At 44.0% G+C, this 13,474-nt stretch overlaps 1 protein-coding gene across 9 annotated transcripts in view; it reads right to left on the reverse strand.

Annotated features, from left to right (window-relative positions):
- Window positions 1-4,114: 4,114 nt before the first annotated feature.
- The window catches only part of LOC128327345 (apolipoprotein L2-like), a 55,099-nt gene continuing 45,739 nt past the window's right edge, over window positions 4,115-13,474 (reverse strand). For all 9 annotated transcript variants that reach the window (XM_053256104.1, XM_053256103.1, XM_053256095.1 and 6 more), the window contains 3 exons: window positions 9,137-9,233; window positions 6,777-6,939; window positions 4,115-6,472 (listed from right to left, as the gene is read on the reverse strand). In XM_053256104.1, coding sequence (XP_053112079.1) covers window positions 5,608-6,472; window positions 6,777-6,939; window positions 9,137-9,167 — 1,059 coding nt within the window. In that variant the 5' untranslated portion in view covers window positions 9,168-9,233 and the 3' untranslated portion in view covers window positions 4,115-5,607. The remainder of the gene's footprint in view (window positions 6,473-6,776; window positions 6,940-9,136; window positions 9,234-13,474) is intronic.

The following is a 13,474-nucleotide window of genomic DNA, read 5'->3' on the forward strand; positions in this document are numbered from 1 at the left end:
GAAATTACGGACCTCCTTGCTAAAATATTTAACTTATCCCTGAAATCGGGCTCTGTACCAGAGGACTGGAGAGTAGCAAATGTAACACTGATTTTCAAGAAGGGATCCAGGGGCGATCCAGGAAATTACAGGCCGGTTAGCCTAACATCTGTTCCAGGCAAATTGATGGAAAGCATCCTCAAGGATAAAATTGTAAAGCACCTAGAAGAACAGACCCTGCTGGGAGTGAGCCAGCATGGCTTCCGCAAAGGTAAATCTTGCCTCACTAACCTTTTGGACTTCTTTGAGAGTGTCAACGAGTGTGTGGATCAAGGTGATCCAGTTGACGTAGTCTACCTGGACTTCCAAAAAGCTTTTGACAAAGTTCCTCATCAAAGACTCCTGAGGAAACTTAGCGGTCATGGGATAAGGGGACAACTTAGTACCTGTATGGAATGCTAACTGGTTGAAAGAAAGGAAACAGAGGGTAGGTATAAATGGAGAGTTTTCACAATGGAGGGAAGTAAGAAGTGGAGTCCCCCAGGGATCTGTACTGGGACAGGTGCTTTTTAATTTATTCATAAATGATCTAGAAGTAGCGGTAAGCAGCGATGTGGCCAAATTTGCAGATGATACCAAACTCTTCCGGGTAGTGAAATCCAAAATGGATTGTGAGCAGCTCCAAAAGGATCTCTCCAAACTGGGGGAGTGGGCGACAAAATGGCAAATGCGGTTCAATGTTAGCAAGTGTAAAGTTATGCACATTGGGACGAAAAACCCCAACTTCAAGTATATGCTGATGGGATCCGAGCTGTTGGTGATGGACCAGGAGAGGGATCTTGGGGTTGTGGTTGACAGCTCGTTGAAAGTGTCGACTCAATGTGCAGCAGCTGTGAAAAAGGCCAATTCCATGCTAGGGATCATTAGAAAGGGGATTGAAAATAAAACGGCTAACATTATAATGCCCTTATACAAAACTATGGTGCGACCACACTTGGAGTACTGCGTACAATTCTGGTCACCACATCTTAAAAAGGACATTGTTGAACTGGAGAAGGTGCAGAAGAGGGCAACCATGATGATCAGGGGCCTAGAGCACCTTTCTTATGAGGCAAGACTACAACACCTGGGGCTTTTTAGTTTAGAAAAAAGATGACTGTGGGGAGACATGATAGAGGTCTATAAAATCATGCATGGTGTGGAGAAAGTGGAGAGAGAGAAATTCTTTTCCCTCTCACACAACACTAGAACCAGGGGTCACTCCATGAAATTGATTGCCAGGAGGTCTAGGACCAACAAACGGAAGTACTTTTTCACGCAACGCGTGATCCACTTGTGGAACTCTCTGCCACAGGACGTGGTGACAGCCAACAACCTGGATGGCTTTAAGAGGGGTTTGGATGACTTCATGGAGGAGAGGTCTATCAATGGCTACTAGTTGGAGGGCTCTGGGCCACCTCCAGCCTCAAAGGCAGGATGCCTCTGAGTACCAGTTGCAGGGGAGTAATGGCAGGTGAGAGGGCATGCCCTCAACTCCTGTCTGTGGCTTTCAGCGGCATCTGGTGGGCCACTGTGCGAAACAGGATGCTGGACTAGATGGGCCTTGGGCCTGATCCAGCAGGGTTGTTCTTATGTTTCTTATGTTTAAGTATTGCCTCCTCCTACAATGAGCAATTAAGTCTGTAATCAAGGCGAGGATGTGGAAATTGCTGCCCTCTTTGCCAGGAATTTGCAACTTTGGACTGCCAGATGTTGATGGACTACAATTCCATCATCCCCAGCCACAATGGCTTTTGGCCAAAAACATCCAGGGGCCCAACGTTGGGAATCTCTGGCCTAGAGGGCAGCAGTTTCCATGTCCTTGCCTTTATTGCTAACATAATTGCTTGCCACAGGAGGGAGCAATACTTTATTCCCTCCCCCACCCAAGACAGAAAAAATCATGGCTGATTCTCCACGCAGCCCTGAGCGCAAGATACACAGGTACCTCATTGTTGCTTGTCTTGGTGGACTCTGCCAGGGGGCGACGTGACCCATGGGCCAATAGCGACCCAAATTCAACAGCAACCAATGGGTAGGGAAGCACCCATCATTGCCAGCTGCTCCAGAAGAAAGACTTGAGTTCAGTTTCACATGCCAGTGCTCCCTACTTGATGAGCCGCGCCCCCCCCCCATATTTTTGTGCTTAGATCTGACTTTAAAGTGAGAATTGGCTCAGTCTTTTCTTAAATTTGTTTATTTTTATTTTTGACATATGGAGGAAAGTGTGCATTGTCAGATAACATATAGGGAGATCTCTTTAAGTGAGGCAGCGGGGAAATGCTTGACTAACAAGCAGAAGGTTGCCAGTTTGTATCCCCACTGGTACTATATCAGGCAGCAGCAATATAGGAAGATGCTGAAAGGCATCATCTCATACTGCGTGGGAGGAGGCAATGGTAAACCCCTCCTGCATTATGCCAAAGAAAACCACAGGGCTCTGTTGGCTCCAGGAGTTGAAATCAACTTGATGGCACACTTTACCTTTACCTTGTAGGAAGAGCGAGATGGAAATGTAACAGCTTAAGCTAAAGCAGGAGGAAAAGGGAGTGAAGCACACGGGATAAAAATGTAACTAATGATGCTGATGAAAACAGCTTTTGCCATTTGGCATATGCAGAGGAAAACAGGCTTTACTAGGAGAGGTGCTCTTCCTGGACTTCTGGGCCGAAGTTCAGGGCCTCTGCACACCCTGAGACGCCCCCCCCCCCAATCCTCTTTAGTCTGCCCTGGGTAGTGTGGTCACCACTACATTGCACTGGGCGGCCGAGCATGACTGTTACCTGTGCCAGGTGTGACCTCTGGCTTAGAGACAGAGGGGAGGAGTGGGGAAAGAAATGTGTAGGATGGGAATATGTTAAGTTGCATGTTGAAATGTTTCTGCTAATGCATATTGGCATAAACGTACCTGTTTTATATTCTTACATTATGGTGAGTTCAATTGCTGTTTGTGCCCTCAAGAACCCACGTGTTAAAAATATTGCGTGTGTCACAGTGTGTGTGTAGGGGGATGATGCTTAACTTGTAGTGAGGGTGGGGGATGGGCTTCAAAGGCCTTTAGGTCCAGGCGCCAGAATTACCTAGGTGTATCTCTAGTTGCCAGATATGGAGAACTCCAGTGAAGGGGAGAGAAAGGTAGAAATGTAGCTGATGAAGAAGCGGGGAAACAACCACTTCCACTGCCTTGCTGATAGGGATGTTCACAAACCTGTTCAGCGTTTTATTCTTAGAACGCCAAACAGGTTTGGAACCCGCATCTTTGAACTGGTTCGACGGTGAGGGCAAGTGTGGCTTTAAGTACAGGGGAGGGTGCACTTAACCGCCCCCGCCCACGTTTCCCACTCCAGTGCTCTGTGTATAAATAGTTCGGCTTGACTTTTAAAAGAATACTATTTTTGGATTTTTTAACAATATTTTCCCCCAGGGAGTCCTGGGAAGCGGCGCAAGTGCTCCTGGGATTTGTAGTCTTTTCTAAGGCTGCAGCGATAGCCGCCTCCTCAGAAAATACTATAAATCATAGGCACTTCTGCTCCTTTTCCTGAGAACACAGTGGGACTTATCTCTGAGTGAACTTGAATAGGATGTCAATACTCATGAGAATTTAGGAAAGTGACACCCTCCAACTAGTGGGAACATGGAAGAGAAACCAGCACCTGCCCCCCTGTCTCTCACTAGTGCCTGCTTCCCCTGCGTCAGTGCTGCAGTGTTTTGGACACCTTAACTTAGAGGGACAGGCTCTGTGTTATTACCGGATAAGGGACTGTACAGGTCTAATTACACACTATGCTGAACATATGTAGTGGGACGAGAGAGGTTGCATCTGTTGACTCAGTCTCCACCCATTATGCCTAATTGGCACTGTCACATTTGAGCATGTTCTGTAGAAACATCCAACCATGAAGCTAACTCATCACCATTTTAGAAAACTCAAAACATTCTTTCTTAGATATGTTGCTACATTTGCTAAGATGAAAAGCAGTCGCTGTACAGGGGATTGTAAAACTTGAACTTAACATCTCAGCATTCTTTGCTCAGTTTTAGCCTCTTGGGGGCGGAAAATGAAACTTTAAGTGTAAAGATTTGCTTTGCGACATAGAATGTTTGAACCTTTTAATGCCAGTTTCTAAAACCTTTATTACATGAAAAGCTTTTTTAAAAAAATGTCTTGCTTTTGAACATCATTAGAAATTTTATGTGCAAGTGTAAGTATTTCAGCAGTTCATCTGACTTTGATTGCATTTTATTTGAAGAATATCAGGTTTTTAATGCTAAGGCTACATGTATCCAATAGTTCCAGTTCAGTGACCCTTAACAGAAAACTCTTAAACAGTCACAGCAATCCGTGCAGCTTTGGCCCCTAAATTAAGGGCATGATCTATTAAAGAGCTCATGAGCATACAAACTATACATGTCACTGGGGAATTTGTTTATTCAAGGACCCCTGAATGCATGCACAGAACTCTTAGTCTCCATGTGTGGTGTAGAGGATAGAGGGCATAGAACAGGGGAGACCTGCTGCTTCCCCACACCCCAATCCAAGGACTGTTTGATCACTGCAACCCCAGAGCAGGGTTACTGAGATGCTCCTTGGTGATTCTCTCCTTGAGAACTGGAGGGATTTCAGACAACAATTTATTCTAATATGAAAACAGATTATTATATGAGAAATTTTCTGTTGGATCCAGATGATGTCAAAGGATGTTGTGCTATCTGCTGGCTATTTGTTGACAATCTGTGAAAAAGCCATTGAAAACCTGCCTGTTTTAAATTAAAGTAATATTTAAAAGGGATGGGTTTTCAATGGATTTTTCACCAGTTGTCAGCAAATGGCCAGCAGATGTCTCCAAGAAATACTGCAATATCCTTTGATGTCATCTGGATTGCCCAAAAAATATCTCATTGCCATTTGTATACATATTAGAATAAACTGCCTTCCAGAAATTCAGTGGGAGACCAACTCAAGTCAGCTGGTGGTAAGCCAAGAACAGACCGATCATCGATTAACAGCTTTGTCAATTGAACTGGCACAATTTAGCATAGAACAGGATTTGCCTGCGACCTATCAAAATTAATCTCTCTCTTTTTAAATTTCTCATAAGAATCAAAATGGCATATGGTCAGTAAAATAAAATAAAATATAATTATTAACAAAACATCTAATGCTGTTTTAGGTTTTGCATAGTTTCAGAAACAACATTGCTGTTACTGAGTTGTCTCTCAGTTTGCAGGACCAGAGCTGTAGGTGTAACTGGCAATCCCAGGTCCATTTCTCACATTATGCATTTCCTACCCACAAAGCATCTCCGTGCAGAAAATGGCATCAACCTTCATGTAGATTATGTGCATGCAGAATATATACATGCTCAGAAGACACTGGCAAAGGTATCTTCCCCAGAGCATGTATGCACAGGGGAATATGCGGTGAATCATCAAATCAACTTGTGTTTTTTGCACAAAACGTGTGAAGTGGCCCTTAGATCATTTCAAATAAAAAACAAATATTCTTCATATTGACTGTGGACAAAAATAAATGATAGAAAATTGCACGACTGATGCTGCATATATGGGGGGTTCTTTGGCCTCTTTCATTTACACGGTGCCTTTCAGCTCCTCATAAAGCCTGTTGAGGTTCCACAATTGCTCCTCCAGCTTGCTTGCTTTGGCTCTGATCTCAGTGGCCGTTTCTGCCTCAGCTCCCTCTGTCAGATGTTTAGCATCTTGAGCAATGCTATAGGCATCGAAGAGGAGAAACACCCCAGCTGAAGCAGCGCCCAGCAGCCTGGCTCCTTTGGACATGGCAAGGGTGGTTCCTGCAAAGGCCTTTCTGACTTTCTGGATGCCCCGGATTGTCCCCTGGGATGTGCTTCCTGCAGCAGCAGCTCGCTTTGCCAAAGCTTTCATGGCAGGATTAGCTCGAGCATACTTCAGTGCTTGCACATTCGTCTTGATTCCCTTCACATTCTTGTACACTCTTGGAGCTTGAATAGCAACTGTAGAAATAAGGTTTTTTATGCCTTCTCCCACATCATTCTCATTTGGGGGCGATTCAAAGCTGAAATCTGTTTCGTCAGGGGACATCTCCATTCTTAGGCTTCTCCTGCAGTTGTTCGTCAGCTCTTGTGCTTTTTTCTGTTCCTTTGAATTATTAACACTTTCATATATGGTAGCAGAAAGGGCAGCAGCTCCTGCCACTGTCCCAAGGCCTATCCCAGTGGCTGTCAGTACCAGACTCCCACCTGCTGTGAAAGGGGCCAAGGTCAGCCCCAGAATGGTCAAGATGCCAGAGGAGGCGCTTGTAGAGTTGGCAGCAATGCTGGCTATGGTACACTTCTTATGGGTCTCATCGATGCTGTCTGCCATTTTGTGAAGGCATTGGATGCACCTTTCTATCTCTTCTCTCTGGGCAGGAAATTCTGTCAGAAACTTGATGATATCTTCTCTAGCATGTTCCTCCCTATAACAGTAGTACACCTTTAATACTGGAGTGTGCCAAGAGATCTAGATGGCAGTAGGTTAGGGCAGGGGGAACCCCCAGATATTAGACTACAACTCCTTTGGCCATTATGGCTGGGGATTATGGGAGTTATAGTTCAACATTTTCTGGGGAAAGCTTTATACTTTTTTTTAATGGATCCTTGTAAATTAAATGGTCAGCAACTAGAGGCCCCTAGACCAAATCTAGTAGGCCAATGATTAATACAATGAATGATGGTGATGAGAACAAGAATTCAATCGTAACAAATATATATCTGGCTTACCTCTCAAGTTCAGTTGTATTCTCCAACATCTCCATGTATTTCCTTTCCTCATCAGGGAAACTCAGCAGTTGTTTGTGATCCAGATTATCCAGCAGAAGCTCTGAGACCCACAAGTTGTCATCATACTCAAAATCTTCTATGTCGGCGTCATACGCAAAATCTTCTAAATTGGGGGTGGGGGGAGAAAGCCAACACCCCTTGTTATGTTTGGGGTCCTCAAAACTAGAACCGACATTTGAAGAAGGGCTGCACAACTTTGGCCCACCAGCTGTTGTTCAATTACAACTCCCATCATCCTCAGCCACAGTGGCCAATAGTCAGAGACTATTGGAGTTGTATTCCGACATATGCAAGAGGGCTGAAGTTGTGCAGCCCTGTTATAAAGGCTAAGGACCATTATTCACATCTCTTATTACTGGTCAGCCACAAAGCTGGTTTTAATTTTCAGTGCTTAGAACAAGAAATGACAATGCTAGGTGCCTTTGAGCATGTGCAGAGGTATTTCCATCATTACTGAGTAATCCAGAGGCTTGATGGCCATCTGTTAGGGTTACTGCAGCCTTTTGAGCAGGGGGCTGAACTAGAAGATCTGCAAGGTCTTTTTGAACTCTAAAATTCTATTATTCACCCCATACTATAATACTATATGATCTGCTCCAAACACCTGGGATTCCCAGATCAGAGACTGTTGCTTCCAGGCAGACTATTTTTTAAAAAGTCGCTTTTAAAAAAAGAAATGGATCACTGATGCTAATACAAGAGCCACTGTGATGTAGAAAAGGGAGGTCTGTGTTCAAATCTCCACTTGGTCATGAGGTGCTCTGGGTTTCCTTGAGCCAGTCGCACACACTCAACTTAACCTAGACAACTTAACTTACCTGAGTTATCACTAGTCATCATGGTTATACTGAACCTCCATTTTCATGGGCAGTATGCTTCTGAATACCTGGTTGCTGGGAAAATCAGCACGAGCAGGCCATTTGCCTTTATGACCCGCTTTGGGGCTAACCAAGTCCCTGAAGCATTTGGTTGGCCATTGTGGACAAGAGGATGCTGGAGTAGATGAACCTTGGTCTGGCTAGCGGGGTTCTGCTTGTATTCTTAGGGACCTCACAACTGGTAAAATGGGGAACCCATGAATGCTGATGGCGGGGATAATAATTTAATGGTTGATGGGAATTTACACTCTGTCCACTTGCTTTAATAGCCCTATTCATACATTGTGTCCAACACTTATACAATCTAGCGTAGGCCTGCAAGTTTGGCCCTTCAGCTGGCAGCTGTTGTTGGACTATAACTCCCATCATCCTCAGCCACCATGGCAAGTAGTAAGGGATGATGGGAGTTGTAGTCCAACAACAGCTCAAGGGCTGAGTTGTGCAGCCCTGATTCTGAACAGCTCTTCAGGTGTTCAAGAGAATGCCACTGAACATGCTTACAGCTGCCTAAAGGGGGTCGGAAGTCCAGTTCTCACATGTCAATAAGGCCTTTGTGTATAGTGGTTTTTATGCAAGAGAATGGGGCTTTTGTATGCAGTGTAAATACATACAGATCTCTAATGCAGGCACAGTTATTTGCATCTTACGTTGAAGGCAGGTAGAGATAGGTGTACTTCCTATCTGTAGCCTGCATTTCAGGGGCCCTGTGACAATGAGATAAACCCAATAATGCTTCCTGTGCAGCTGCTGGTTTTTTAAAGCATCTGGACTACCTGAGGAGAGCTGGTAGCAAGCATGAATTGTCCCCTTTGCTAAGCAGGATCCACTCTGGTTTGCATGGGAGACACATCGGAGCACTGTAAGATATTCCTCTCAGGGGGTGGGGCCACTCCGGAAGAGCATGCTTGCATGAAGAAGGCTCCAAGTTCCCTCCCTGGCATCTCCAAGATAGGGCTGAGAGGGATTCCTTCTTCCTTAGAGAAGTCGCTGCCAGTCTCTGTAGACAATACTGAGCTAGATGGACCAATGGTTTGACTCAGTACGAAGCAGCTTCCTATGTTCCAGCTCTGCTGCAGCCCTGACATGGAGTGTTTGTTTAAAATATATACCCCGTCCCTCCAGTACACTACTGCTCAGGCCAGCTCACAACATTAATGTTCCAGTTCCATTAGCCTGCACATCACGTCAACCAATGTCTCCTCTGATCTCTGCAGCAGAGAGAAGTATGCAAGAGACTTTTGCTTTTGACAGAAGTCAAACAGGATCACTGGGGACACTCAACCCCTCTGCTTAGTTTGGAAGTTGAATGAATACATACACACAAAATCTGGGGAGATATATATTTTTAAAGGATCTTTCCCCCTCTCTTATAACAAAAAGGCAGATAAAAGAAGATCAGAACACCAGCAGAAAGAGGCCTACCTTCATAAACTGGCCATTCTTTGGTGGCCATTCTGACAGGGGTCTTGTGGCTACTAAGTATTAAGAGCTCTTGCCTCAACTTGAACGTATTTCAAGCCTGGGAAGGAAAAACAGAACAGAAATGAAGAGAATGAAGATGAATCAAGACCAAAAAAAAAGTAAATATCAGTGGAATTATCCTGTCGTTACCTTTAAAAAATAGTTAAATGAAAACCATTCTGCAATAATATCCCACCAATGTGGCCTGCCAGTAATGGTGGGCCACTGTGTGAAACAATGCTGGACTAGATAGGCCTTGGGCCTGATCCAGCAGAGCTTATGTTCTTGTGTTCTTCAACACCCATAAAAGAAGACAAATAATAGAAAACACAGTACAAAACGTTTTTAAAAGCTTTTTAAATATATATAACAAATCAATTTTTAAAAATCTGAGTGAACAGAAAAGTCTTCACCTGGCATCTAAAAGCACAAAGTGATGATACCAGGCGAGCCTCACCCGGAAGGCTATTCCATAGACAGGGTACCACCACAAAAAAGGCCCTCTCCCTAGTAACCGCCTGCTACTTGGAGGATGCTGCTGAGCTCCATTGAACTGAACCCTATTTTTCAAGGGTGGGCAGTCCTATAACATTACTTCGGGACAAATTTAGAAGTTCCAGTTTTTCATTGCACCAGACTTGGCAAACCTAGCTAATTACATGTTGTGAGTAATTCTGTATAATTGTGTGTTGTATTAAAGAGCAGTTCCTTTTGCTTGTTCTTAGTCTATCTCAAAACCAATGGCGTTGTGCTGTTGGCGGTGATCCACTGCCACAGCCCCCTCTGTCCACCTGCTGTTGCTGCCATTGCCACCAGTTGTTGGTGCCACTGGCCTCTGCTCACTGCCATGGCCGGTTTGCTTCCCATCGCCAGCCGTGCTAACTGGACAAAGAGGCACCTTTTAAAAGTGGTGATTCTCTTTAGCGGGGGAGAGCAACTGGCCCTATCCATCCCCACAGCACAACATCCCTACAGTGGTTGTTGCTAGTGTTTATCATAGGTGTTTTTTTTTTAAGATTGCAAGCCCTTTGGGGACAGGAAGCCATTTTATTTATTTATTTTTATTTCTCTCTGTAAACTACTTGGGGAACTTTTGTTGTAAAGCAGAATACAAATATTTGTAGGGGTAGTAGCCGTGGTGGAGGATAATAGTATCACGGCCTGGCGTCTGTTATCCCTGGGATAACAGAGCACAAGGCCACTCAGTGGCAGATCCACCCCTGCCCAAAGCAACTCTGTTGGGTAACCACTAGTTCTAGAATTATGTGAGCAAAAATATGTTTTCTACTTACTCCTTCTATGCCATTCAAAATCTTATACAATGCACTGAACATTTTAATTGTGATCTTCTGTACCAATTTCAGTTTTGCAACATGAGGGCAAAAGCCTTAAATGTTAGTTGAACATAAGTTGCCAAGATTAAAAGATCCAATAAAATCCTCATAAGCTCACCTTTCGGACTCCTATTTTATTCCACTCACTTGCCTGCATGTCTTCGAGAAGTGCAAAGTTGCCTGGGAGTTGGTAGAGGTGAATTCCTGCCAGGGGCATAACAAGGCTGGAGTGGGCCCAGAGACAAAATTTTAAAATGGGCCCCTCGCTGATACACACACACACACACTTCACAATATATAGTCATGTGAATTGCCTCTGGGGGGCCCCTCGAGGCGTCGGGGCCCCCAGGCAGCCGCCTCCCCCTGCCTAATAGTAGTTACGCCCCTGATTCCTGGTTAATAAGTAGATTTTTTAAAAAAATGAAATTAAGTATGTGAAGCACTTAGTCAACAAGCCTGCATTCACTCAAGGATGAAGAAGCCTGTGATTCCTTGACGAGTGGGGACACATCGTAACTGCACCCATTCAGAACATCCAGGCAAGATCACAGAGTCCCTTTTCATCTGCACACCTCTAGGTGTATCAAGGTGAGGAGGGTCTTTCCTATCTGGAACCTTGTAGTTTGATGTAGAATCTGTCAAAGAGAGTTAGGTACCCGAGGGTAGTAATGAGAATCCATTCATTCTTCTAGGGAAGGTTGGTGATATATTCCTTTAAAAGAAAAGTCTGCAACAACAGTTGAGCTAAAGGACCTGAAGACTAAACTAGATGTGATGTTAAACACATAATTGTTTAGTTTGTTGGGTGTTTTTACTTTAAAATAAGCACAGGGCTCCAGTCTAAAGGTAACATTTTCTTTTCCTTGTGCTATTTTCCCATCAAGAATTATTTGCTCAAGCTGTGATACCACCCCCCACCCCCCACCAAGATGTCATTTGCTGCAATTCAGGATTTGGAGCACTGAGCATGCAGGGGTATATGTGTGTTGGTTTGGGTGGGGGGGAATGGCATGGAGGAGAAGGGTTAGCACTTCTTAATTCTCTGCTGCAGTCCTGACCCAGACTGAGCTCTGCATGCCTGTCATTTTAAAATGCCCCTGCTCCAATTAGACCACGGTCTGTTATTAGATGCTCAGTTCCATACGTGGGTACCACCACTTGACAAAACACCTGTGGACCTTTTACTCAGATGTGTGTATCCAGGTGCAGAATGAGAATCTATTTTTTTAATATCCAGGTGCAGAATGAGAAGTGATATAGAAATTAAACAAACAAACAAACAAACAAATGCATCCACTAGCTGTCTCCCCCTGCCAGTCTCAGAGAGCTGGCGAACACTGATTCCATTGTCAAACTGGACACACTCTGCCTAACTTTGACAGTACTTGCTTGCTATAGACTTTAAGGGGCAGGAAAACTAATAGCCTTTAAACCACTGCTGCTTGAAACTTCACCAAACCACCAAAAGGCACTTTTCCTAGATAAGCCTGACAGAGTACACCAGTCATTTTCACCAAAATGTGAACGAAATAGACGATACACCTGGATAGAATTGGGACAAAAGGTCAATTTGTCAATTTTCTGCACTATTTAACTTGCTGTAGCTGTGGCAATATTTATCAGAACTTCTTGAAATTAGGCACATTTGTAGACTTCATCAAGTAGATCATGCACATTAAGTTTCACATTATTAGCTCAACAGTTGTCATATTTACAAGCAATAGGATTTTGAGACTTATTATAGTCTCAAAATAGCCTTCCCCCTCCTGTTTTGTTTGCTTGCTTGCTTTGCTACTTGCCTTAACATAATATAATTAATCTTTATCTAGGGATTTTGTCTTCCTCACTCCCTCCTCCTCCTCCTCCTCCTCCTCCTTGCTACTTGCCTTAACATAATATAATTCACCTTTATCTAGGAACATTGTCTCTTCAAGGTTGAACCTGTCAGGTCTCTGGGTTAACCTGACATGTCATTTCACCACATCTCTTTTTCTACTCTTATATTAAAGATTAATACATAGGATGTATTTGCTTTGATCATGTGTCTACTTATTTCATTGTTAATCAAACACCTCAGGCTTTCAGTCCAATGTATTTTTCTCCCCTTTGAAAATAATAAAAGCATTTAAAATGTCCTAATGGGCTTAGTTTCTTTTGAATCACTCTTTTGAAACATACTGGCATTCTGGTAGTGAAAGCCACACTAATGATAATGTATAAAAAAGGGAAAACTCCAATTCAGGTGGCCCTCATTGTCTGTGGTTTCAGCCCTCGTAGTTTCGTGTATTTGTGTTCAGGTGATATATACCCAACCTTGATATCTGTGGTACATGTTTCCACATTTCCACAGTTTTCAGTGCATGTAGTACTGCCATTAAATAGGTGTGCTTTTCCTGCACATGCTCATGGGTATGCACATGCTCATGGCTCCAAACAAAGGAGTTTGGAGGATGGTGGAGTGCTTTAGTCAGCATTTTTTGAGCTTCTAAAAGCCATTTTGGGTAGCATTTGGCAGCCTTGGGTAGCCTTTGGTATCCTTGGAGAGCCTTTGAAGGCTTTTTGGAACCATTTCTGTGGAGCCTTTGGAAGCCCTTGGGAGCATTTTTGAGCAATTCCTGTGGAGCTACTTAGAGGTAGAGGAACCATCGGGGGAGTTGTCAGAGGAGGAATTGCAGGACATCATCCAGGCAGCTCCTAACAGTGAGGAGTAAGAGGAGAAAGAGGAGGAGATGCTCCCCAAGTCCTTCATCACAAAGGGGTTGTCTGAGATTCTGCAGTGGGGGGCTGCCTTCGCCAACACGGTCATTGAACTTAATCGAACCCTGGTGGTTGTTTGGTTCATGTGCTCAGTTATTTTTTGCTTTAGTTCTTGTTGCTTTTCTGTTAAACAGCATTCGGGTTTTTGAGGTGAAGGCAAAGGGGAGGTTGCCTGGTTTTGATTTTGAAACAGTTCAACAACAGTGGC

Source organism: Hemicordylus capensis, chromosome 5 (genome assembly GCF_027244095.1).
Source record: "Hemicordylus capensis ecotype Gifberg chromosome 5, rHemCap1.1.pri, whole genome shotgun sequence".
Taxonomy (NCBI): Eukaryota; Metazoa; Chordata; class Lepidosauria; order Squamata; family Cordylidae; genus Hemicordylus; species Hemicordylus capensis.